The sequence below is a fragment of the Apodemus sylvaticus genome, chromosome 1, assembly GCF_947179515.1.
Source record: "Apodemus sylvaticus chromosome 1, mApoSyl1.1, whole genome shotgun sequence".
NCBI classification, from domain to species: Eukaryota; Metazoa; Chordata; class Mammalia; order Rodentia; family Muridae; genus Apodemus; species Apodemus sylvaticus.
This window is the reverse complement of record NC_067472.1, coordinates 22880135-22907471: the sequence shown is the minus strand read 5'-3', so window position 1 is coordinate 22907471 and position 27337 is coordinate 22880135. Positions and strand designations below refer to the sequence as shown.

Sequence of the window (27337 nt, the reverse complement as noted above, 5' to 3'; positions counted from 1 at the left end):
CCAGAACTACATAGAGAGACAGTGTCTACAAATAAGTAGATACACGGAAAGAGAATATAAAAAACGCTGGGCGGTGGTGGCGTGCGCCTGTAATCCCAGCACTCTGGGAGGCAGAGGCAGGCGGATTTCTGAGTTCAAGCCCAGCCTAGTCTATAGAGTGAGTTCCAGGACAGCCAGGGCTACACAGAGAAACCCTGTCTTGAAAAAAACAAATCCAGAAAACAAAAACAACAACAACAACAACAACAACAAAACAATAATAAGTTTTTAAATGCTGTTCTCTTAACTAAGAAACCATAGGAACTGTGGTCTTTCCCTGTAAAAGTCCTGTGGTGCCTTGAGGCTAATATTCTTGCCTTCCCCTCCCCCTTTTTGGTTTCTTCTTTTTTGACAATATTTCTACATATGTTTTATCTTCCCCGTGGACAAAAGGGTTAAAGGATGTGTTCTACAATGTATGTAGGGCATACATTGACAATTTGTTATATATTAGCAATGTGACAGACACACAGTAGTCCCTCTAATTCAGTCTTACTGTGTGAAGCTTCAGTTGCCTGTAGTCTAAAAAATGGGAAATTAGTTAATTACATATAAATAAAAACTTTTAGAAATTAAAAGTTTTACATTGTGTGTCCTTCTGAGAAGCCCGGTGAAGTCTGTGCTGCTCCTGTGTCTTGGCCATCGACAGTCCTTTGTCCTGCCCTGCCATGCGGTGCCCATGACCTGCCCTTACTCACTCAGAGGCGGCAGTTACCAGAGCTGCTGTCATCTGTTGCAGAGCTTCTGTTAAGCAACTCTTCCTTCCCTGTGAAGCCGTAGGGATGCTAGTGGTCAGCTTGTCAAAGAGCAGCTGGCTGTAAAGTACTTCCTTTACACAGAAAAGATAGAAGTGCCCTATTTTTTGTGAGTGAATGAGAGGATATTTACATAACACAGTATATCCTTTTAATTCTATTTTTATTGTTAGCTTTTGTTCATCTCTTATGTCCAAGTTACAAATTCATTTTTAATATAGTTATATTTGTGTAGGAAATCGGTACCTTGGTATTACTTGTGGCTTTAGAGTTTCGAATATATTCCCTGTATATAAGAAACTATGAGGGCTGGAGAGGTGACTCAGTGGTTAAGAGCACTGACTGCTCTTCCAGAGGTCCTGGATTCAATTCCCAGTGATCACATGGTGGCTCACAACCATCTGTAATGGGGATCTGATGCCCTCTTCTAGTGTGTCTAAAGACAGCTACAGTGTACTCACATACAAGAAAAAATAATTTATTTTTTAAAGAAACTATGATGCTACATTGTTTATATTAAGTAATTTATATTTGGGTCTTAGTACTTCTATAAGGCATTTATATTTTTACTCACATTTATCTTACTCATGGTTATTCAGCTCAAGGTTGGACAAGGTAAGAGATTTGCTCAAGGTTATACAATGTATGGTTGAACTAGATTTGAATCTAGGTCTGATTCTAAAGCCTGTACTCTTTCAGTAAACTCCTGTTCCTTAAAGCCTCAGGCCTTACCCAGGCCTGACTCATAGTAGGTTCTTCGTGATTTTAGTTTTGCTGCTGAATTGGCAGAACATTTATGTCCTTTTTATTTTTAATAATTGTCCATATGGTTCTAATTTTCTGATGATATCTTTAGTATAACTAACATCTGTCAGAGGCCGCTCCCTTTAATTTCCCTTAGCCCATCTTTAAGGGCTTTCATGGCCCATAGGCACAAACTCAAAGGAAAGAATGCACTACATACTTCACACTTTACATTCTTAAAAATCATCTGGTCATTTGGCCATAGGTAAGCCATCACACAGCTAGTGTTTTTGGTACAAAAAGTAACGTTTTCCTTTTTTTCTCCTCCTTTAATTCTAGGCGTAGTACCAGAAGAGTTCGAGAATTGTGGTGGCAGGGATTGCCCCCTAGTGTCCGTGGGAAGGTTTGGAGTCTAGCTGTAGGAAATGAACTAAATATCACTCCTGGTTTGTATTCTATGTTCAGTTATTCCCACACACAAATATCATCTCTAGAGTTTTATTAATCATATTAGTAGAGTTGCCATTTAAAAAACACTACCATATCTTTCACTTTCTGAGCATGCCTCCTGCCCTCCCAGACTTTGTAATAGTTAATGAGTTTTTACTAGATCATATATATATATGTATATATATACATATATATATATCATATATCATATATATATGATGTGTGGGCTTTTTTCACCTTTAGTTTACAGCTATCAACAATATCCAAATACTACAAATGTAGATAATTTAAAGCTAGTGAGAGTCTGTGTAGTGAGCAGTAAATACACAGAGGAGACACTACTCCACTGCCTAGAGGGACAGCTCCTCTGTGTTCAAACAATAAACAAGGTACAGAGGGAACTTGTATTTTTTTCCTGCTGAATGTTTATTTAAACCAGTTCTTTTATAGTTTGGGTTTTTTCCTTATTTTTTTAAGTTAATAAAGTAAAAGGGTTTCACTGAGCAGTTTTGTTGTGTGTATGCTGTTTAGCCAGACATGGTGGCTCATGGTGGCTATGATTACAGTCGTAGCACTTGGCAGACTCCAGTAGCTCGGAGGCAGCTGACATCCAGCTGGGCTGCAAAGTGAATTGTATGCTAGACTAGGCTACTGTCGCTATAGAATCTGTGTCAGAAAACCCAACAATTACACTAGTGATGATAATGATAAAGTTTAGAAAAAGAGACTTTAAAGGAATTACTTTATTTTCTGAAATTTCTTAAGACTTTGCTATGTAGTAAAATGCTAGAGTAGTTTTATGAGTTAAAGAAAAAGTTGAAATAGGATAATATAGATAAAATCATTTTAAAAAGTGGACATGACAACATGACTGTAATCTTATGGCTATAATCTTAGCACACAAGACTTTGAAACAGGAACATCAGGAATTCAAGGTTATTCTATGCTACATAGTTGAAAGGCTACATAAAATTGCATTAGAATTTTTATCAAAATAAATACCAATTGGCCTGAGTGATAGTGTTAATATTAGTTAATACCACAGGAGGCTTTGATCTATAATGGCAGAAGGAATATATGGTCTGGCTAGGGGTCTAACACTGTCTGTAAAGCTTTTACCTAGTACTAATGTGGCTCTGCGCTTGGTGCCCATTGAGTAAGCCAGGAGGCAAAGCCAGGAGGCTGAGCCAGTAGGACCACAAGTTTACAGTTGTCCTTGGCTACTTAGTGAGTTAAAGATCTGTTTAGGCTACATAAAACATGTTCTCAAGGAAAAGAAAAAGAAAAAGAAAGGAAGGAAGGAAGGAAGGAAGGAAGGAAGGAAGGAAGGAAGGAAGGAAGGAAGAAAGGAGTAAAGAATACATTGTTACTGTTTTTTATAAGATGTATTTATTTTGTGTATATAAGTACACAGTAGCTGTCTTCAGACACATCAGAAGAGGGCATTGGATCTCATTACAGATGGTTGTGAGCCACCATGTGGTTGCTGGGAATTGAATTCAGAACCTTTGAAAGAGTAGTCAGTGTTCTTAACTGCTATTTCTCTAGTCCGGTGACTGGTGTATTTTTTAATTACACATCTAATGTTTACTGAAAAATACAAGCAATATTATAAACTTTAAATATTTGCCACCCAAGCTGTTCTTGATCTTTCTGTCAATAGAGTTTGTCTGTAGTATAACATATGTAATGATTTTGTCAGTGCTGACCAAATCAACATACATGTTAGAGCAGTATCAAAGCACGTTATTCTCAGAGTCTAAGACATTAAAGTGAAATGAAATAGTTATAAGGTATGACTGAAAATAATTTAGAACTATTTCTAAAATACCTGAAAACTTAAACCTTTTAGGGCCAATGAGGTAGCTTTTCAAGTCAGAGGACCGCTGAGCTGAACGTCCGATAGGCCATGGTTGACTGTGCAGCCCACGGGAGGCTGGGGGGACTGCACTGGCCACTCATGCCCAGGGCTCAGGCTGTTCCATAATGATAAATACACTTTAATTTAAAAGGAAATCATTAATCCCTTTAGCTCAATTCTAAGTATCTAATGGAAGGAATCTACTAGAAGAATCTACATAGGATTGGGTTTAAAATTTTTACAAAGATCTTCATTGCTGTAATCAACAGTAATATGAAATTGGATAAAAATATAAAAACCCATGTCTATTTTTAATCACTAAAGTGATATCAAATGTAGACATTACAGTTATTTGTGATTTTTAAAAGCTGATTTTTCGCCAGAGGCAGAGGCTGGAGGATCTCTGAGCTGGAAGTGAGCTTGGTCTGAATAAGAATTTCCATGTTAGGACAGGGACATAGTGAGACACTGTCATTTAAAAAAATTATTTTAATTTTCAAAAGTACCATATGCTGGGCAGTGGTGGCACATACTTCTAATCCCAGCCCTGGAGAGGCAGAGGCAGGCAGATCTCTGTAAGTTCCAGGTCAACTTGGTCTACAGTGAGTTCCAGCCAAGGCTACAGAGAGAAATCCTGTCTTGAAAAACCAATCCAAATAAATTAAAATAAAATTAAAAGTATCATGTAATGAACATTTTAAAAGTAGAATTGATGTTATTATGATATTTTCATGTGTATTTGAAGCAGTAGGATTAAGGGAAAGGTGCTAAGGAAGAAAGTACGCACATCCCAGAGCATAGGTGTCTGCTTCTCAGGGCTCACACAAGCATGCTCTTTTTACTTTTAAAAGCAGAAAACATGGGGCTGGAGAGATAGATGGACTAGTAATAAAGAACTACTGTTCTTTCAGAGGACATGGGTTGGTACCCAGCACCCAAATGGCAGCGACAAGAGCTTCACTCCAGTTCCAGAGCATCTGATGCTGTCTTCTGTCCTCTGTAAGCACTGCAAACACAAGTTGTACATACACATATCCAGGAAAAGCACCCAGAACTCATGCGTATTAAACACAAACAGCTTTTAGAGGGCTGGTGAGATGGCTCGTCCAGTGACAGGTGCTTTCTGTGGGGCGTGATCGGTTCCATACGGAGGTCCCACATGGAGAACCAGCTCCCACAAGTTTTCCTCTGACCTTCACACACACCCTTGTTCCATCCAGATACTGGAATACTTTTTTAACACTTCAAGAAACAGAATTTAATGGCCTTACCATAGTGGCATAGGCCTATAATTCAAGCCACAGAGGTTGAGGCAGAAGGATTGCAAATTGAAGACCTGTAGAGGTTACAGAGTGAGTTTGAGGCCAGCCTGGGAAACTTAGATTCAGTTATAAGATAAATACAGTAGAAGCTGGACATGTGGTGTATGCCTTTAATCCCAGCATTCAGGAGACAGAGACAGGCAGTTCCTTATGTGTTTCAGGTCAGCCTGGACTACAAAGGGAGAACTTGCCTGAAAACAACAGTAACATCAAAAAACCAAAACAACAACAACAAAACCAAACAAAAATCCCAAGCAGACTCAGCTCTGTGGAAGAGGGCTTACCTCCCGAGGCCTCCCAAAGCTGTGGGTTCATTTCCTACTATACTGAAAGAAAGAAAAAAAGAAAAGGCTGGTAGCATATTGTGTAGTTTAGTGATAGGGCACTTGCTTGGCATATTCACCTAAGAATATATTAAACTTCATATGACTTAATAACTTTAAATAAGACACAGGTTTCTAATGATTTCAGTGGGATAGGTTAAAAAATGGTTTTCTTATATTTTTAAAAAGCACTGACTGGTGGCTATTTGGAATTTTGTTTTATTTTTAAATGTTCTTGTTTTTGCTGATCCCATTGGCTTTAGAATAGGGTCATAGCTCACTTGGTCACTTAGAGTGTTGGCTTGATAGTGATAAGGTTGTATGACAGTGAAACAAACGTCACAGTGCCAACGTGGAGATTTGCAGTGTGACAAGTCATTCACTTCAGTGTGGTTTTAGGGTCTCTCTAGTAAACACTTACGTATTGAAAATGAAATACGAAACTAATTCTCTTCCTCTCTCATAGAAAGAAAGCTCAATCTTAAGTACAGTAAGCTTATTTTTTGTAACTTATTTTATGTCCTAGTAATTGACCTTTATTTGAATTTGTTTTAATCATAAAATTTATAACAATAACAAAATATTAGCTAAGAGTACAGATTGTGAAGTTAGTCAGATAGGTTCACATCTGGTTCTACCATGTGTCAGATTATGACCTTGGGCAAACTGCTTACTATCTATAAGTCTTACTATCTATAAGATATGTATATATCTTTTTTTTTATTTGTAAAATGGAGATACGATCATTAGCTATACCAAAAAATTATCTTGGTTATTCATAATATGAGAATTTCTTGTGAAAGTGCTCTTTCTTGAATGTCTGTATATCATTTTCCCAAAATCTGAGACTAAAACCCTGAAACCAGAATATTCTTCATTCAAGCATAAGACACTCTTCTTGTCCTGTCTTTAGGCCTGATTCCACCTCGCCCTTTTTAGATTCTGTGTGAAATTAGCTTAGATAAAGGCCTTCTCTCTGAGGATATTAATTATGTCTTCTTATAATTTCTCAAAAGGAAAGTTACTCTTTTGATTTTAAAAAATGTGTTACTATACTTTTCTCCCTAGATCAGTTTTGTGGTTTCTAATGTGATGGATTTGTCAGTTGGAGCCTTCTTTTCTTCCAAGGCAATTTAAAACTTGGTTAAAGAGGAAAACTGACATGGAAACAGCTTGACATTTAAAAAAGTATATGAAGTTGATAGTTGACAACCTCAAGCAATTATATACATATATTTTTAAATTGCAGTTACCTCCTCCACCAAGCCATTCAGGGAGTTGTACATAAGCAATGTCAACTTTTTATTTCTTTTAAATTTTATTTTCAAGCCATTTGTAGTAATGATAAGAAAGTAGAAAGTAAAATAGAATTGTAATGTTTTAAATATGTGTAGCCAAAGTCTTAACTATATAAGAATACTTGTTATAGTATGGTTGTCATACTTGGAATATTGTGTTGAGAAGAAACAAAAAGGGCTGGAGATTTAATTCAGCAGTAGAGTCCTGGCCTTAGGTTCAGTCCCAGCATTGGGAAAAATTTAAACAAGAATAGTGTCTACTAATGTACATCTGTAGTGGAGCAAAGTAAAAAGAGTGGATGTGTGTAGTGTATCATCGCTTTGTTTTTTAAAGATTTTTTGTTGTTTTTAATCATGTGAATATGCCTGTGTACGTGCGTGCAGGTGCGCATGGAGGCCAGAGGCGTAGGATCGAGTGGGCTGTAGTTGCAGGTGTGTGTGAGTTGCCTGCTGTGGGTGCTGACAAGGGTGCTGTGGGATCTGCAAGAGTGGTAAGTGCTCTTGTCTCTCCAGCCCCTGAGGTTTTAAAACTGAGGATATATAAATCAGATATGCACGTCTTCACATTTGGAAGTGTTTGTAAGAGCCCTGCTAACTGTAGTCGTTACAGCTTAGAGAAAGAAATTTTTTTTCCATGTTGTTTTCTAAGTTTGTATTTTCAGAAACCATGTTTGTATTTTACATATAAAAATAAAGTTTTTAGTGCATGTCTTTAATCGCTGCACATAGGAGTCAGCAGCAGGAAGACCTCTGTGTGTTTGAGGTTTGCTAATCTACAAAAGCAAGTCCTAGGACAGTCAGGGTTACTTAGTGAGAACCTGTCTCTAAAGAAAAAGAAGATGCCAGGTATGGTGGTGCACACTGTTAATCCCAGATTTTGAGTCAGAGGCAGGTGGATGTCTGAGTTTGAGGCCAGCCTGGTCTACAGAGTGAGTTCCAAGACAGCCAGGACTACACAGAGAAACCCTGTCTTAGAAGACAAAACAAAACAAAAGAAAAAGAGAAAAAGAAAGAAAATAAAAAGATACCAGGTAACCCACAAACAGGTATTATCTTCTCCAATTTACAGATGTAAAGATCAAGTTCCAGGCTTCTTGAGGTTCCAGAGGTAGTAATTGGAAGAGTGGAATGCAGTGTAGGTCTGACTCCCCGGCTTTGGGCTGCTCTTGGCCAGTATGGCTGTTGAGTAGAAGCCCTCGTCCTTCCTGTGCTCTGGAGCAGCCTGGAACGACCCTGCTCCTGTGTCTTTTGCTTCTTTCTAGTCATGTAATGAAGAGTTCCGATAAAACTAGTTTGCTTCAGCTTGCTGCAGTTTTGATACCTGCTTATACCAGATAGAGCCAGTCCATATAAGTAAAGACTGAGTTCGCAGCCTTTAGTCCCAGGGCAGCCTGGTCTACAGAGTGAGTTCCAGGACAGCCAGGGCTGCAAAGAAAGAAACTGTGTTACATGTGTGTGTTGGGGGAAGGGCTCCCCAAAACAAACAAAAAAGAGTGAAAATTAAAACGTGAATTTATTTTGTATTACTTAGGAACTTTTGTTTTTTTTTTTTTCTCTAGAACTTTATGAAATCTTTCTTTCAAGAGCAAAAGAACGGTGGAAAAGCTTCAGCACATCAAGTTCTGATAATGACACGGAAGGTATGGGGGTTTCCAAATGAGAGTTTCAAAGTCCAGTTACTGAATATACTGGTGGGATTTTTCTGCCATGTGCCATAAGCGGTGATAGCTGCTGAAGGTACAGTGCCTCTCGAGTGCGTGACAGTGTTCTGAGCTGTGGAAGGGGAGCAGGCTTAGAGCAGTTAGAAGAGTGCTGGGCTCTGGTCTGCTCTGTTTATCCCAAATCCCAGGATTCAGATCACAGCAGTGAAGCTGACGGGCTGAATGCCGTGTTGCCGGACCAGACTGTTAACACAGGCTGGCGTGATTCACTCCTTCCGAACTTGTCCTCGGTACCCCATAACTGCACACAATTTACCCATAACTCCCACCTTCACCTCTGCCTGGCCAGTTAGTTTTCTTAATCATTTTGAAGATTTTTTTCTTGTATCAGATTATTAAATTTAAGCAAATTTATTTGTCTTTTGCACTTTGATAATGGGGATCATTTTCCTAATCTATCACTTTTTGTTTTGTCTGTGAGTTTTCTTAAGTAGGTCCTCATTTGATTTAGGCTGGCCTTGAGGCCACTCTGTACTGACGATGACATTGAGCCTCTGTCTCCAAGTTCTGGGGTTACAGCTGAGAGCTCTACTTCCTAGGGATTGAACCCAGGTCTGAGCAAGAACCCTACCAACTAGGCTATACTCCCAGCCTCTTTTCCTTTTTGTGTATTTATTACTGTATAGGAAGCACGTTCACTGGGCATGGTAGCGCAGGCCTTTTATCCTGCACTCGGGAAGCAGAGCCAGGAGGGTCTTTTTGAGTTCAAGGTCAGCCTGATGGTCTTCAGAATGAGTTCCAGGGTAACCAGGCTGTTACTCTGTCTTGAAAAACTCAAAATAATAATAATAATAATAATAATAATAATAATAATAATAATAATAATAGAAGTCTTATCTTGCCCATAAGTTAAACTCTAAATGTATCTTTGAATAAATAAATAGAACTTATCTCATAGTGGTTGTTGATGAACAACCACTTTTTAAATTTCTTCTTTCCATTTTATGAGAGCCATTAGGAAAGTTACTTTTTTTTTTTTTTTTCTCGAGACAGGGTTGCTCTTTGTAGCCCTGGCTGTCCTGGAACTCACTCTGTAGACCAGGCTGGCCTCGAACTCAGAAATCCGCCTGCCTCTGCCCCTCAGAGTGCTGGGATTACAGGCATGCGCCACCACTGCCTGGCAAACTATTAATACTTTTTTTATTTGTATTTTTTTGTTTGTTTTTTGTTTTTGTTTTTGTTTTTTTGAGACAGGGTTTCTCTGTGTAGCCCTGGCTGTCCTGGAACTTATTCTGTAGACCAGGCTGGCCTGGAACTCAGAAATCCACCTGCCTCTGCCTCCCAAGTGCTGGGATTAAAGGCTTGCGCCACCACTGCCCGGGAAAATCTTACTAAGTGGTCAAGGAGAGGACTTGGTTCTGAGGACTATGAAAGAATATCTCAAAATTGGTTGGCTGCCTTAGCTATTTTCTGAAGAACTGAAAGTACAAAGGAAGTGAAAACATGAAATTATGGCCAGTGAGCTCTCAGCTCTGCATTATTCTTTCATTTGCTGTTTATTTATTTTGAGATGCACTAATATCATATGTAGCTTAGCCTAACACTGAACTGTGAACTTGCTACCTCCACCTCTTGTCTCCAGAGGGCAGGGAGTGCGGGTATATTCCTGTGCCTGGCTCAGTTTTCTATTAAAACAAGTTTTATGAAGTACCAAAATTATACAGATTAAGACTAGGAATACAACTCAGCGCTATAGCAATTTCTCAGAGCCATAAACAAGAGAAAGAACCGTAAATGAAGTATCCTGGCAAGTGCCTTTGAGAGTAGGTTGGGAACACACCTGTAATCCACATGCTTTAGAGGGCAGAGGCAGGGGAGTCGGGGCTCAGAGTTCTTTTTAACTGTGTAGCGAGTCTGAGGCCAGCCTAAACAACATGAGAACCTGTCTAAAAAACAAGCACAAACAAAATTTTTTGTTATGGGTAAATAATGAAAAATTGTACTTTAGGATGAATTAATTGAGTGTAATAATTATGCCAGGGATGGTAAGATGGTTTCTTGGGGAAATGTATGTATGCGCTGCGCTATCAGTGTGAGGGTGACTGTATGATAGCAAGGGAGGGAGGGAAGGAGAGGGAGAGGGAGGATATGAGAAATGGAAGGAGAGAGGGAAGAGTGACACTGCTCTGTTGTCCGTGACTGCTTGTCTCTAATCCCAGAACTCATAAAGCTGAGGCAAAAGGGTTGATAAGAGTTTGTGGTTAGCCTGGGTTAGCCTGGGTTACAGGGTGAGACCCTGTCTCGAAAAAGGAGAGAGAGGACTAAAGCTGTGGCTCCGCAGTGCCTGCCTAGCATGCACAGGTTCTGAGTCAGTCCCCAGCACCACATAGCACAGCCTGGAGTGCGATCTCAGGACGGTAGAGGTAAGAAGATCAGGGGTCCAAAGCTACACAGGGAATTGAAGTTTGAGGCTAACCTAGGCTATGTGAAGAAGCTAAGTTCTGAATTCTAGGGATGGAACATTCTTGATTATTCAGCTTTTCTACTTACTTTAATATCTGGGCAGTGTGTTCAGCCTGTTTAAATTTCATCTGTTTGGTAATGCAGGTCTATCTGTTGCCGACCGAGAGGCTAGTCTGGAATTAATTAAGTTGGACATATCCCGTACATTTCCATCTCTCTACATCTTTCAGAAGGTGAGGTTTTCAAATCAGTTTTAAACTACTGTTTATTCTTTAAATACTCAATGGTACAAATTCTATAAATCCATACGCACTATTTTTTATTTTATTTTATATTTAATTTTTTGGGACAGCGTCTCACTATTTAACCCTGGCTGGCTTGGGATTCCCTAATAGATCAGGCTGCTGTAGGAATCACAGAGATCCATCTGCCTCTGCCTTCCAAGTGCTGGGAGTAAAGAAGTGAGTTACCCAGCCAGGTATTATTATTTTTATAATATTTATTTTTATCTTATGTGCATTGGTGTTTTGCCTTTATGTATGTCTGTGTAAGGATGTTGGATCCCCTGGAACTGGAGTTATAGACACTTGTGAGCTAGCACCAGGTAGGTGCTGGGATTGAACCTGGGTCCTCTGGAAGAACAGCCTGTGCTCTTAATCATGAGCCATCTCTGTAGTGCCCAGGTATTATTTTTTAAAAGAAAAAATATTTTAAACATTTGAGAGGAGGCCAGGCATTGTGGTGCATGGCTTTAATCCCAGCCTCATCCACATGGAGTTCCAGCACTTACAGCTATATAGTGACACTCTGCCCAAAATACAAAAGAAACTTCTGTAACTAGAGGAATGGCGCAGTGGTTAGGGTGTTACAACCCTCTCTGACTCTGTGCCAGGGGATCTGACTCCCTTTTGACCTCGATGGGCACCAGGCACATAATTGTAGATAAAACACTCATATTGTAAAATAAAGTAAAAAAATTATTTAAAACTTAAAAATAACTTGAGATTTTATATAAAAATGCAAAACTAAAAATTAAGGATTTGTTTTCTGTGGAATGAAATTTATTGTCAAAGCATATATGTCATAGCATATACTTGTTATGTAGTAGGCACTTCTACTTTTATTATAGTGAATTTTTTCTTTTTTAAGATTATATTTATTATTATATGTAAGTACACTGTAGCTGTCTTCAGACAGACCAGAAGAGGGCATCAGATCTCGTTATAGATGGTTGTGAGCCACCATGTGGGTGCTTGAATTTGAACTCAGGACCTTCGGAAGAGCAGTCAGTGCTCTTAACTGCTGAGCCATCTTACTAGCCATATAGTGAATTTCTATATTTGTATTATGAATTTGACTTACAAACTGTTAAAATATAAATACATTAGTTCTAAATTGTTTAGAATTGCCACTGAATTAGGAAGAAATACTTTACTTCTATATTTATTTTTTTACAGTAATAGCTGGCTACCTTTAATTTTCCATATTAAGATGCTAATAATTTATCTATAATAAAGGCCATGTGATTAATAGAAATTCTTGCTATTGGGACCAGGGAGATAGTTCAGCAGGTAAAGGTGCTTGCTGCCACAGTCTGACAACGAAGTAGAGGCTAAGGAACCCAAGTAGTAGACGGAGAGAGCCAGGTCCTGAACGTGCCCTTTGACCTTCACATGCACACTGTGGCCTATACACATGCACATGCATGTACCTATACACATGCACAATAAGTAAATTAATGAAGAAAAACAACACTGGAGCTGGAGGGATGGTGCAGCTCTTCAGAGGGATTGGTTGCTCTTCCAGAGTACTCAGGTCCAGTTTCCGGCTCCCTAGTGGCAGATCACAGCCGTCCACTAATTGTCTGACACCGCCCTCTTCTGTCCTCCATCAACATCACGCGCATACACTGTATACACAGACATTCAGGCAGAACCCATACATGTACATTTTTTAAATTATTATTGATATTCAAATTAACTAACAACTCAGGATAGCTAGTTGGCGTTTTTATTAAAGACAGGGTCTTAGTATATAGCCTCAGATATCTGGAAAGTCACTATGCCGATCGTGTAGATCTCAAACTCACTGATGCATCTGCTTTGCTGAGATTAAAGCCACGTTCGTCATGTCTGGCCTACTTTATTACATTTTACTTTTCTGAAATTATATGAAATGAAATGGAATCAGTCCTCATGTGTATATAGGTAAAATAGCAAAAGAATTAAATGTAATTTTTTATATTTATCATATTTATTATATCCTAGAAGTATTTAAAATAGTTTGTAAATTATGTAAGCTGTATTCAAGAGAGTAAATATATTTGACTTATTATTCAAGATCAAACTTTTATTACTTCTGAAAACATCTTGATAGAATACATTTAGAATATCTTTATAATGATTAAATGTGCTAAATCTGGTCATTTAGGGAATGCTAAAATTTTATAGTTTTTAATATTTTATGAGCATTAACCTAAAGATACTTACTTCTAGTTTCAAATTTTATTCTTCTTTTTCCCTAAGGGTGGCCCATATCACGATGTTTTGCATAGTATCTTAGGGGCATATACATGTTACCGACCCGATGTTGGTTACGTAAGTATTTGTTTCCATCTGATTTTTACACGTAAACGTTTAACATCTTGTCTGTGCTCCTTGGGACAGCTCTTTACAGACACAGAGCAGTATTTGTAGCTCTTTCTTATCTTTGAGCTGATTGGTTACCTGAAGAGGAAGATTTCCATCTCTTGCCACCTGCTGCCCGGCTCTCATGCTGTTCCATGTGCTGTGCTGTGTGGATTCTTCTGTCCCCACTCCGGCTTCCCTCAGACCTCTTTCCATTTTGGATTTCCTCTCATGTCTTTCTTGTGACTCCCCACAAATTCAGGCTCTGTGAAGCACAGCAACTTTTTTTTTAATTTTAGTATTTTATTTTAGAGACCTCCTTTATTCTTCATTCTTCCTATGTTATAATGTGAAAACAACCACTTAAGACATGAAAGCTGGTTGGTACACTGAGATAGGCTCTTAGACCAAATAAAAGCTGATTTAATTTTTTTCTGATTAAACCCTATCAAATGAACAAATATAAAATTAGGGAAATTCACAGCCATTACAGGTTCATAGTTGCTTTTATTGGGAAGAAAAACAAAATTGGTAAATTGTTCTTAATATCAGTTTGTGAATTCTGAGGAGGGTAACTAAAGTGTAGGCTGATTTAAAGCCACTTTTACTTTCCCTTCCCTTTGAAGGTCCAGGGGATGTCCTTCATTGCGGCCGTGCTCATCCTCAACCTGGAGGAAGCAGACGCCTTCATCGCGTTTGCAAACCTCCTGAACAAGCCGTGCCAGCTGGCCTTTTTCCGTGTGGACCATAGCATGGTATGAGCATTTGGGATAGGCTGTGTTTTCCTCACAAGTTTCCGTAGTCTGAATGCCTGCTTAGGATAAAATACACGAAGAGACTGAGGTAGTCTAATAAAATAGACAAAATTTTCATTGAATAACAATTTTGGAAAACTTGAAGCAACTCAAAAGGGTTGCTAATAACGTTTTCTATTAATATTAACAATTTCTCTTTCTGCCGTAGATTATTTTGTAATTTTATTTATTTTTTCTATGTATAGATGTTGAAGTATTTTGCAACATTTGAAGTATTCTTTGAGGAAAACCTATCCAAACTATTTCTTCATTTCAAGTCATATAATCTTACACCAGATATATATTTGATAGATTGGTAAGTCACTAAGAGACATTAAATAAAATAAAAAGGAAATGATGAATAACTTTCTCCATTTTGGGGAAATATAATAAATCTGATAGGTGAGATTATACATATAAAAGACACTTTTCCTTACAAATGAAAAAGTTCAACATTTTGTAAGGATGTATCTAAGCCATAGACTGAAGCCAGGCCTGGTGGTGCATGCCTTTATTCCTAGCGCTTAGGAGGCAGACACAGGAGGATTTCTGAGTTCAGTGCCAGCCAGGTCTGCAAAGTGGCCAGAAGGAGAAATCCCATCTTAAAAAATGAAACAAACAAAAAACAGACTGGCTTGACATTAGTTTCTGTTAATTTATTTGTTTGTTTATTTATTTATTTATTTTATTCTAAAAGAGAAAAGGGAAGAACCTGTAGACATTGCTCAGCTATTAAAAGTGCAAGCTACTCTTGCCGAGAACCTGAGTTTACTTCCCAGTTTCCAGCTTGAACTGCTTCACCATAGCCTGAAACTCCAGCTCCAGAGGATCTAATACCTTCTGCTATGTAGTGATATCGCACATGCATACACATGCACGTGTGCACACACACACACACGCACACGCACACACACACACGCATGCAAGTACGCACGCACAGACACACACACACACACACACACACACACGTCTTTTTTAATATAAGAGAGGATAGGGAACTGGGAAGAGGGTCAGCATGGGAAAGCACTTGCCACACAAACCTGACAACCTGAGTTTGATCCCCAAACCTATGTAAAAATCTAGATGCCCTTCCAATGGCCTTATGGGAGGCAGAGACAAGAGAATCACCAGGAAGCTAGTCTCAAAAGCAAGAGAGACCCTGCTTCACAGGGTGCAAGGCAAGAGCCAACTCCCAGGAGTCCTGTGACATTCATGTTCATTATGGCATATATATGCCAGCACGTACACACTCACACTCATGCACACACCCATGCAGGCACGCACACAAAATAAATACATATTCTTTTTTTAAATAAAGAATCTAGTAATATCTTGAAATGTAATGAATTGTAGTAATGGATTGTCTTATTTAATGCCTAGCATATACTAATATCTTACCAAAAAGTAGTTGCAATTTATTTGTAATACAGCAAAGCTATATTCTATGGTTGTATTTCTTTAATAAGAGATGTTTTTCAAAGCTTCATCAAAAGTTCTAAATTAAAAATGATTCCCTATTCATATGCTAATATATATTTTCTTATTTCCAATATGTTCTGTTCTAATTCTGAGGATTTGTGTGGTAAGCAACAGCCTTTAGTATCATTGGTGAATTTTGATAAGAAGTGGAAAGTTTGGGGCTGGAGAGATAGCTCAGTGGTTAACAGCAGTGGCTGAAGCTGGGTTCAAGTTCAAGCACCCTCAGAGTGGCTCACAGCTGTTTGTTAACTCCCATCCAAGGGAAGTGGATGCCCTCTTCTGGTCTCCTCAGGTACTGCATGCACAGACACGTCCAGGCAGATACGTGGTATTTAAAAAACAATTTTTTTTTTAGGAATAGTTGTGGAATTTTAATAAATTTTGAGCCAGGGATTGTAGTTCAGGCTGGCCTTAACTTTGTATGTAGCTGAGGATGACAATATAATTCTGATCTTCACAGTCTACCTCCCAAGCGCTAGAGACTTAGGCATGTGCTACCATATGCAGTTTATCCAGTTTATGCTGAGAGTAATACCCAGGTATCTTGCATGATAGGCAGGTGCTCTACCTCTGAACCCAGACTGGCTATATGTTTTGATAGAAAAAATGAATAAGCAAATAACAACCTTGATCAAATATGATATCTTCCTAGTCATTTAGGGCTTTTCCTTTATTCCCCCTTCAGCAAGAGAAAATATTATGGTCAGCCTCACATTAGGAAATTATAAATTTAAACTCAAGCATTCTGGTTTCAGAGTCCCATGGCTCTAACCATTATGCAATTTTACCCCCTCTCCTTCCCCCTCCCCCCAGTTTATTCCAGACTATCGCTATGTAAGGTTGCAAATTTATTTAATGTCATTACTGCTTAATTTATAACTCTTCAAGTTTTGAGAAAAAACATCATAATGTATTTGTCCTTTTACCCCTGTATACTTTTCCCCTACTGATGCTTAATGAGTAATCAAGTCAGTGCATGTTCAGTAACGATTCTTTCTTAACTCTAGGATCTTCACATTGTACAGCAAATCACTGCCCCTTGATCTGGCTTGTCGAGTCTGGGACGTGTTTTGTAGAGATGGGGAGGAATTTTTATTCAGGACTGGATTAGGGATCCTCCGGCTATATGAAGATATACTCCTACAGATGGACTTTATTCATATAGCACAATTTCTTACCAAATTGCCAGAAGATATAACTTCAGAAAAGCTTTTCAGCTGTATCGCAGCTATTCAGATGCAGAATAGCACCAAGAAATGGACTCAGGTAAAGTGACTTTATTTATTTTTAACTTCTAATTATCTGTGTTAAAATTATCTGTGGACTTTTTGTAAAGCAGTTATCTGTATCACAAATGTTAGTGCTTAAACTAAAAATAAATGTGGCTTTGAGCTGGGATGATTTGAGATGGATCTCCCTCTTCTGTGTACCTAAACTCACAGTTTTGCTGTATCAAATCCTGCAGTATTTTAGTGCATTGCCCCCTGCAGTAGTCATGCCTTCCCCCGAGCAGACATGAGTTATTTTGATATTTCAAACAGGCACACATTGTATTACACACCTGCTGTGGGTTGAGGTCAAAGGTCCCTGCTGCACGGATAACAGCGAGGATGAGTTTATTCCCTGGGTCCCTCCCACACGACGGAAGGAGAGCACTAACCTCACACGTGCACTGGGCTCACACGTGATCACACACTCACATGTATGCAGACAAGAAAGCAAGCATTCAAAACGAGACCAGCACCAAAAGGCCCTAGCTGCTGTGTGCTAGAAGCTTACAGCAGAAAGAACCGAATGCATGATCCTGGCCTTTTGTTGTTTTGAGTCTGGGTGTCACTTAACTGAGGCCTGACTTGATCTTATTGTGTAACTGTAAGGATGACCTTTCTCTTAGTGCACTGTGCTGTGAAGAGATACCATGACCACAGCATTTTAATGGGTCTGTGATCCTCATGATGGGGAGCATGGCAGCATTCAGTTAGACATGGCTGCTGAGAATTCCATATCTGGATCTGTAGGCAACAGGAAGAGAGATACTCAGCCTGACTTGAGTTTTTGAAGCCCTAAAGCACACCATTACTGGCACATGTACTCCAATAAGGCCATACTTCTTAATCCCTCTCAAGTATTACCACTCCCAGTTGACCAAGCATTCAAATAGATGGGTCATTCTTATTCAAACTCTCGATCCTCTTTTGGGAATACAGTATCTGCTACCACACACAGAGATCCTGGATTTTCAGGTGCTTAGTCTTGTTAGGAGAAGCACATACACTGGTTAAATTAAATGCCATAAAATAAACATTGTCACCTAGTCCATGGATGTTACAAACTGTCCTTTAAGTTTATAGCCTTTGAAAGTGAAATATAAGAATATTGGTCCAGTAATATCAGAGTAATTTGCAATTGATGAAAACTGGAATCTAACTAAAACTGGCTTTTCACCCCCCCCCCCCAAAAAAAAAAAGAAAGAGGGGAGGGGAGAAGAGAGGAGGGGAGGGGAGGGGAGGGGAGGGGAGGTGGCTCAACAAGTGCAGGTTCCTGCTGGGCCCAGCTGCCTGAGTTCAATCCCCAGGACCCACATGGCAGAAGACAACTGACTCATACAAGCCATCTGCTGGCCAAGGCATGAGTACATAGTACACATGGATACAACCGATGAACCAATAAAATGTGGAAACAAAACCAAGAAAAACCAAAGCAAAATAAAAAACCAGGTGATCTGGAGCCTGGGATGGAGGCCTGTGCCTGTGGCTGCAAGATGAGCCACGCAGTCATCCTCTGCCGAGCAACAGATTCAGTGCCAGTGCGGCCGTGCCATGTCAGACCCTGTCCAGAGACCTTTTAAAAATGTGGCATGAGGACTTGAGAATGCTAATATTTCAGAAAAGCTTTCTGTGTTTATGCCCATGGTTATTTAAATCTCTCTGTTTCATGCTGTTTGCAGGTCTTTGCATCTGTAGCAAAGGACATTAAAGAAGGGGATAAGAACACCAGTCCTGCTCTGAAGAGCTAACCTTTGAGTTAGTGACAAACTGAAACACAAAAGGTAGTTTTGGGGGAATGTTTCCTCTTTCCTATGTAGATAACATGGAAGAAAATCTTGGAGAGAAGAATCAGGAGCTGGAAAAACTGCTGGGTTTTAATTCGATAGCTGAAGTAAATGAAATACATAATTTATTGACAGTATTAATAAAAAAATACCTGGGGAGAGCCATTTTTCAGAGGAAAAGGCTTAGTTGGCTATTCTATACTCCATAATTTGGAGTGGATACTTTAATGCAATAATTTTTTTAAAAAAATAGCTTCACAGAAACTTCAATTTTTACGTCGTTTCTTTTTTTAACAATTAACTACAAATGCACTTCTGGAGTCAGAATAGGATTGTTAAATCCTACTTTAGTCTCCAAAAAAGATAGAACACATGTATTATCTCCAGTTCTGAGCTTTTGAAGATGTTCTAAAGCAGTAGTACCCGCTTGAGCTGTGTGCTCCATCCGTCTGTCCGTCCGTCATGGAGGCTCTGGTCTGCCTTGCTCCTGGGCCAGGGAAGTCCTCACCCTCTAGAACTGGAATGCTGAGGGACATTATTTCTTGTTTTGCTTGTGGTGTTTCCCACAGTGTTGTATCCCTTTGTTTTTTGAAGAGAAATCTTTCTCTAAGTAATTTCTATCACAAAAGATCTTTTGCTGTTTTGTTTCTTGTCTGCAAATTATTATGTAGTAACTTAACATTAAAAAACTAACTGGTAGAATGGAAGATCTTTTTGCACTTTAGAGGACTGAAGACTTGACTTTGAAAATAAGAATAAAAAAGCAATGAATTCTAAGAGTTCGAGATAACACACTACTTACAAGACTTGAATTTTTTAGTTAAAATCCATGTTCTATCTATAGAAACAAATTTTATTAATTTCAGTTTGAAATTTAAAACTTTATATAGCTAAGTCTAAGACTTGTGAAACTCTATGCATAATTTTTCTAATTGATGGGAATAATAGTAAAAGTAATTTTACCTTTTTCTTAGTCTAATGGCATCTCAGATAAACTGTTAATCATTGGAAAACTGACATTAAATTTATTATTCTTAATTTTTTAACCTAACCTAGATCATTTGAGTATTATGGTTAATATCAGTATAAAATACTATTTGGTTATTGGTTAGATTTATACTGTTCTTATGTTGCAATTTGGTTTGAAACAACATAGAAGCACACATTTCTGTTAGTAGTGGACAAGCATATATATATAGTCTTTAGACTAACAAGCCAGAGACTCTTCCTTAGTGGCTAATAAACTGCCTTAGGAGTTTGGGACCAGAGGAAGTGCATATATTTTTACCCTATGGGTTGACCATTCTAGCCTCAGGAACCCTGTGGAATTAACTCCTGTCTTAGGGGCTAGCTCAGTGAAACTGGTAGTATAATAAAATAGGGAGTTTCTAGAGTCTTAAAAGGTTCTAGCATGAGGAGTATCCTTTGATATTGGTTTCCCTCATAAAAGGCACATAACCTCCGGGAGTAATCTCACTGAATTTATATACTTGGCCTAGATTTAATCTTATTTTCATGTATTAGTTTGCTAAGGTGGTCCTACATTCTGTATTTCTTTCTCTTAATTTTTTTTATTGTACAGTTTCTTTATCAAGTATAAGTGTGTATATAAAATGTAAATATAAGAAATTCACTAAAATCCACTAGTAACAATTACTATGAAAAATAAAACTTGTACACAGAATTATGAGGAAATGAGTTTTCATTACTTTGGTGCTTTCAGGTTTAATTTAGTAAACTTCTTTTAAAAAGGAATAACTTTTTTGTGGGGGTGCTCAGATTTCTTCTCTAAGGGATCTATGAGGTTGTCAGTGCTTTGAACCTTTCAGAGCAGCTGACATACCGTACTGTTGTATATTCATTCCCTTTGTGTCACATAAAGAGGCAATAATGTGATTACTCACATGACCCCACACAACATCCATCCATCCATCCATCCATTGATAATTTGCTACAAGGTCTCTCCATGCATCCCTGGCTGGGCTGACCTAGAACTCACCATGTATACTGCCCTGGCCCCCAACTCAAGGAGACTAAAGATGCGTGCCACATCTAGCTGACAAAAATATAGTGGGGATGGCACTGGTGCTCATCTTGAGCCTTGTCGTAGCTCAAGGTCAAATTCTTATCTGAGCCTACTCCTTTGTCCTAGCTCAATGTAGGTATTCTTGCCAATATCCTTGAAGCAGCATCAAAGGCTCTCCACAAGTTCCTGCCTTTGCTTCCCACAAAATAAGGACTTATGACCTAGATTGGTAACCAAAATAAACCCTTTTCTCTCCTAAGTTGCTTTTGGTCTGGGTTATTTTTCATAGCAGCAAACGAACTAGTACACAATTTGGTACTGAGAGTGGAGTGGTACTTGATGGACATAGCTATGTGAATTTTATGCCTTGTTTTTGGAAACAGAATATAAAAGAATTTGGAGCTTTGGGCTAGAGAAACTGTTGAGTGCTGGAGGCAGAAGTTGATTCGCTATTCTTGTGAGAGTTTGGAAGATATTAATACCAGGAGAAATTTAGATTATAGCTGCCTGGCTCATGGTGTTTCAGTAGGATGCAAGAACTTTATCAGGAATTGGGCCAGGGGCCAGTCATGTGATATTTTGCTTTATTTAATTATTGATTATTTGATCCTGCTAGGGCTATGGTTATAAGAGATCAGCACTATTGAAGTATAACCTTCTGTGCTTCATTGGGACACTAGTAATGTATTTCTTCAGGGTCAGGAGATATAATCCAAGGGAGACAGGCCACTGAGATGTATCTTAGCTGAACTTGGCAATGCAAGAGTTGAAGACATGAAAGGGTCAGGGTGAGCAACTAAGGCTTAGCACCTTGTGGCCAGAGTCTCTACAAAGAGAGTCTGAGAGAGGCCATTGGTAAAAGTGCAGCCTCAGCTGCAATAGAGAGCCCTGGATATTGGAGATGCCAGGACTGTGGGATGTCTGCCATCATTGGATGACAGACAGAGAGAGAATGGAGCCAGCTTAAGCTTAAGAGAGACACTGATTTGAGAACCAGAGTGCAATGCTGAAGGCTAGTCTTTATGTTTCTCACACCCTATACAAGTTTGACTCACCTGCATTGTATGTGCTTGATGACAGAGGTGGAAATATGTTAGGATGAATGCTTATCCCTGATTGGACCTGACAGGAAATACAGTGAGTTGTGAGTTTTGCCTTTTAAGCCCCTGAAAAAGAACATGACTTGTAGCCATTTTGGGGGGAACCCAAAAGAAGAACATGGGCAGAGTCCATCAGCCTGGTCAGTATTTAAAACTTGCTTCAATTTTGGCCCCAAGATGGTGGTGGCAGTCTTCTTCTCGACCAGTGGGATTGGCACTTTGTGCTGTGGGTGGCAGAGCTGGGGAGGCAGGGCTGCCTAAACCCTTTGGACCTTAGCAGTTACCTGCAGTAAGTCCCAGGTGTTGGACACTGGTCTATAGGATCTGGTGTTTACACTGCTGGGGTTGGGTTTCTTTTGATGTTATTATTCTTTGTGATGCCCTGAATCCTTCACTTTGGAATAATAGATTTATAACTATGGTTCAGCTACTTTTCCATAGGTGTCAAGTTCTATTCCCAGTACCCACATGGTAGCTCACAATCATCTGTAATTCCATTCCCAAGAAACACCCTCTTCTAGCCTGGGAGGGTACTGTGTAACACCCATACACTTATATAGAAAGAAATAAAAGAAAATTATAACTTGTTGTATTTCTTTAATTTGTGTGTTTTGGTATTGTTTTGTTTTTGAGACAGAGTTTTATGTAGTTCTGGCTGGCCTGGAACTCATAGATCTGCCTCCTCTGCTTCCTGAGTGCTGGGATTAAAGGTATGGCTGGCTATGGGACTTATAATGTTAGATTATGTTTTATTTTTTATATTAGCCCCAGGCTTTGGGAGCATGGATGAGAGTTGTGAATTAAAGTGAAGTGTTTTTGGATCAGATTTAGGTTGTGCTTTTGGGAGTAGCTCACTCAAGTCTTATCCCAAAGTCAGTTTTCTCTACTATGTCTCCTGTTTATCCTGCATATTATAGAAAGGATAGGGGCTTTAGAACACTGAAGTCAGGCCGGGCAGTGGTGGCACACGCCTGTAATCCCAGCACTTGGGAGGCAGAGGCAGGCGGATTTCTTAGTTTGAGGCCAGCCTGGTCTACAGAGTGAGTTCCAGGATAGCCAGGGCTACACAGAGAAACCCTGACTCAAAAAAACCAATAAATAAATAAATAAAATAAATAAATAAATAAATAACAAAACAACAACAACAGAAAAAAAAAAACACTGAAGTCAGTCATTCGTTATATATGTATTCTCTTATGGGCCAATAGTGTTCCTTCCGATCTCAGAATGAGATGTGTTTTTGTCTTTCTTGGGTCACCATTGTATATTCCAGGAGTTTATGTGATATCCCTACCTGTGGAGTTGTAGAGAATAAGTACCCCCCTCTCTCTCCCTCTCTCCCTCTCTCCCTCCCTCCCTCCCTCCCTCCCTCCCTTCCTCCCCCTTTCCATCTCCCCCTCCCTCCCTCTTTCCCTCCTCTCTCTCTCTCCAGGGTCTCATGTAGTTGAGGCCTAAGTACTTGAAGATCTTGAACCTTGGGATCCACCTAACTCTACCTTCCCAGGGCTGGAGTTAGGGCTATGTGCTAACACACTTTGGTTTTAGATGCTTCCATAATTTGCAAAGTAAAAGGGCAAGAGTTGTAGGAGTGAGAAGACAGGAAAAACACAGGAGTTTAGCCATTGGAGGAATGGCAGGAGAAAAGCTAAATGGTAACAGAGACTTTCAAATGCTTCTATACAAATGTTTTAGTTCGTATTTGAAGCAAGTAAGAGGACCTCCAATGCCAGCCCAGACCACCAGCCATGGCAAAGGGGAAGTCTGGGCAGCAGGAAGAACTCACCAGTACTACACAAGGAGGGATGTGGACAATTAGGCACAAGGAGCCTCTGCTGGTATCTGGTACATTGCCTTTGGGATCCCATGGTAGATCACCACACTGACATAAAACAGCTTTCACCTCAAGGTTTAAAAAGTTTATTCTGAATCTCATATGAGTGACTATGGAACACATTCAAGTTGCCTGAAATGACACGTTCCCCCATGAAAGTTAGATACATAACCATTCTGAAGAAAGGAAAGTCAAATCAAGGTATTTACCAAACACATTAGTGAGATCAGGTAAGTGGGTTACAGCAAAATGGCGACTGTTGTGACAATCATGATGGCCTGTGGCAGGAGGGAATGAAGTCTAGACAACGTGAACAGCAGCAGAGCAGAGCAGGCAGAATGAGAGGAAGAAGAGGAGAGAGGAGACAGAAGAAAAACTGAGAGATAGAGATTGTGCCTCATCCCTCGGAGGGAGTGGAGTCCTTTGGAGCCTTTAGAGAAGTTTCCTGGGCTGGGCTTGGAGGTGCATGCTTTAATTCCAGTCCTTGGGGCAAGTGGCATGCATATCTCTTAGGCTGGAGCCAGCCTGGACTCTACAGCAAATCTGGGACCAGCCAGGGATACACAATAAGCAGGGTAAGCCTGTCTGGCCTTGCTGCCTGCACCATTTCACAGCTGAGTGGGGGCTTGTTTGAGTAGATTTTAGTGAACAAATCCATTTGTTCTCTCTGAGACTGGCAACTTTTTGCAGTGTCATCAGGAGTTAAGTCTTGAATTGAATAAGGCCTCATAATACTGGGTCAGGCTGCAGTGTCTCTGCTTGAAAGTGGGAAATTTGCTTATGTTTGACCTTTTTAAAACTCTTTTCTTAGCCGGGCGTGGTGGTGCACGCCTGTAATCCCAGCAGTCTGGGAGGCAGAGGCAGGCGGACTTCTGAGTTTGAGGCCAGCCTGGTCTACAGAATGAGTTCCAGGACAGCCAGGGCTATACAGAGAAACCCGTCTCGAAAAAACAAAACAAAAAAAAACAAAAAAACAAAAAACAAAAAAAAACAAAAAAACAAAAAAAACCCCAAAAAACAAAAAATAAAAAAAACAAAATTCTTTTTTTTAAAAAAGATTTATTTATTATTATATATAAGTACACTGTAGCTGTCTTTAGACACTTCACAAGAGGGTATCAGATCTAATTACAGATGGTTGGGAGCCACAATGTGGATGTTGGGATTTGAACTCAGGACCTTTGGAAGAGCAGTCTTAACTTCTGAGCCATCTCTCCAGACCTTTTCTTTTCTTTTCTTTTCTTTTCTTTCTTTTTCTTTCTTGGATCTCTAATAGAGAAATCTTTCCTGTAAGTTTTACAGGATTTTTTTTAAAAATTTTTATTTTTAAAGGTAAGAATTCTACATTACAATGTAGCTACAGGCTACAGGCTGCCTCCAAACTCTTGATCCTCCTTGCTTCCAGCTCCAGGGTGCTGGTATCACAGGCACGCATCACCACACTTGTCTATCTTTTTATCTTTTAAGACAGGGGTCTCATATAGTTCAGGTTGGTCTCAAACTTTCTGCGTAGACCTTTTCTATGTGGACTGTGAATGCTGGTTCTCTGTCTGCATGTCTGCACTTCATTTGGTATGCATTACCACACCAGGAGCTCTGCTGTAGGTTTTGGTGCAAGCAGAGGACATTCTTTACTTTGGGGTTGGGGGAAGCTCTGATCTGCTTAGAAAACATCCTGAAGGTTTTACCTGATAGGAGCTTAGACGGAGATGGTAACTTTGGCTGTCAAGGGGACTAAAGACAGATAATTCTGGCTCTGTATCTGCATCTTTCTTTCTACTTCACTGTATTTTGTCTTCCATTTGTTCCTAAAGTGTGTGTGTGTATGTATGTGTGCGTGTATGTGTGTGTATGTGTATGTGTGTGTGTATGTGTGTGTGTTTATGACTGGTCTTGTTAGCCAGATCGCCCTAGGACCCAGCTTCCACCTCCTGTGGTTGGAACTGCACATGGGCCACTATCCTCATGTAACATTTTTACACAGGTTTCTGGGGATCTGAATTTCTGTGTTCATGCTTGCTTAGCAGGCACCTTAACTATTGATCCATCTGCCTAGATCATTTTGTATAGTTAATTATTAGCTAATCAGCTTCTTAGACTTCCCATGGATGGGTGGGGCTTTCCCCCCTGGCACTTCAGTTCCCTTGTACAGTGATATCACTGAGATTTATCCAGTACATTTTGTTTTGTTTTTTTTAAACAGATTTTTAAAATTTTATTTATGAGTACACTTTAGCTGTCTTTAGACACACCAGAAAAGGGCATCGGATCCCATTACAGATGGTTGTGAGCCACCATGTGGTTGCTGGGAATTGAACTCAGGACCTCTGGAAGAGCAGTCAGTGCTCTTAACTGCTGAGCCATCTCTCCAGCCCAGAAATACCAGTTTTGAAATGCTAGTATAGATACTTGTTTCTATGTGTAGTGGGTTTTGTTTTTATACAAGGAGTCACTCTAACCAGCAAGCATAGGAGATAGTTTAGCATCTTGAGATTTTTATTTGGTTTGAGCTATAAACTCACACTCCTCTTCTAATAATGCAGTTGACAGCTTGAGACCTTATATTATCACACATACGTACACCTTTCTGAAAAATGCATCTAGGAACCTGTTGGCAACCTAGGGCACCTACTGCTCCATCTGCACACACCCCACTTCCAACAAGAAAATCTGTTTCTTCTCCCACTAATGACCATCTATGTGAACATGTTCCCAATGTATCCAGATAGGGAGGAAGGAGAAAGAACCTATTTGCCTAGTTGATTTGGGGTGGGGTGGGGTGGGGTATGAGTAATAAGGCAACCTGTGTTCTCAAACTTTAAAAAAAAGAATCTCCTGGGGGTGGGGGGTGGGGATGGGGGTGGGGAGGAGGTATGGGATGTGGAACAGTCGTAGGATGGACGGGGGTGGGGAGAGGGATAAAATATAGAGTAAAAAAATTAATTACAAAAATAAAAAATCAAACAAACAAACAAACAAAAAGAATCTATCATCATCGTATGTCCATGCACAGTTGGGTGTGCTTATAATTAAAGTCAGATGCATTAGGGACAGGACATGCTCAGTAACAAAGGCCTATATTATTTAAGGGTGTTAATCAAAGTAGAGACCACCCAACCGCACCCTTAGCAGCCAAACTCCTCTTCAACCCCAAATAATGATCAGGATGCTTGGGTACCCTCCCTCATCTGGCCCACTGCCTATCTTGGTAATTCTTCCTTTCTGTTCTGTATTATTTCTTTGAATAAAGTCTCCTTGCTACATTACAACATGTCTTTCAGTTCTGTGAGTAAAAGGTCAAAACCCTGGAAGCAGCTAGGCCAAGATTCTAACTGCAAGTAACAATTACTTAGACTTTTCTGGCCCCAAACTCTCTCCCCCTCCCCCCACCCCCCAACAGGGTTTTTCTGTGCAGCCCTGGCTGTCCTGGAACTCAGAGATGCCCCTGCCTCTCCCAAACTCCTTAACATTAACCAGGATGGCCTCAAGATTTACATCAGTCCTTCTATCAC

The 27337-nt window shown here is 39.6% G+C and overlaps 1 protein-coding gene and 1 long non-coding RNA gene across 4 annotated transcripts in view; one reads left to right on the top strand and one right to left on the bottom strand.

The window, feature by feature from the left end:
- LOC127687634 (uncharacterized) overlaps positions 1-27337 on the bottom strand; it is a 40049-nt gene that overhangs the window by 10419 nt on the left and 2293 nt on the right. The window contains exon 2 of the long non-coding RNA XR_007978440.1: positions 13643-13808. This is a non-coding gene — a long non-coding RNA (uncharacterized LOC127687634). The remainder of the gene's footprint in view (positions 1-13642; positions 13809-27337) is intronic.
- The window catches only part of Tbc1d12 (TBC1 domain family member 12), an 87701-nt gene that overhangs the window by 58305 nt on the left and 2059 nt on the right, over positions 1-27337 (top strand). The window contains exons 6-13 of one of the 3 annotated variants that reach the window (XM_052186428.1): positions 1878-1984; positions 8352-8432; positions 11061-11149; positions 13442-13513; positions 14170-14298; positions 14544-14653; positions 16824-17082; positions 18764-18865. In XM_052186428.1, coding sequence (XP_052042388.1) covers positions 1878-1984; positions 8352-8432; positions 11061-11149; positions 13442-13513; positions 14170-14298; positions 14544-14653; positions 16824-17082; positions 18764-18832 — 916 coding nt within the window. In that variant the 3' untranslated portion in view covers positions 18833-18865. Of the gene's footprint in view, positions 1-1877; positions 1985-8351; positions 8433-11060; positions 11150-13441; positions 13514-14169; positions 14299-14543; positions 14654-16823; positions 17083-18763; positions 20546-27337 lie in introns of those variants that run through there. The other 2 variants (XM_052186419.1, XM_052186435.1) reach the window with 2 other exon arrangements.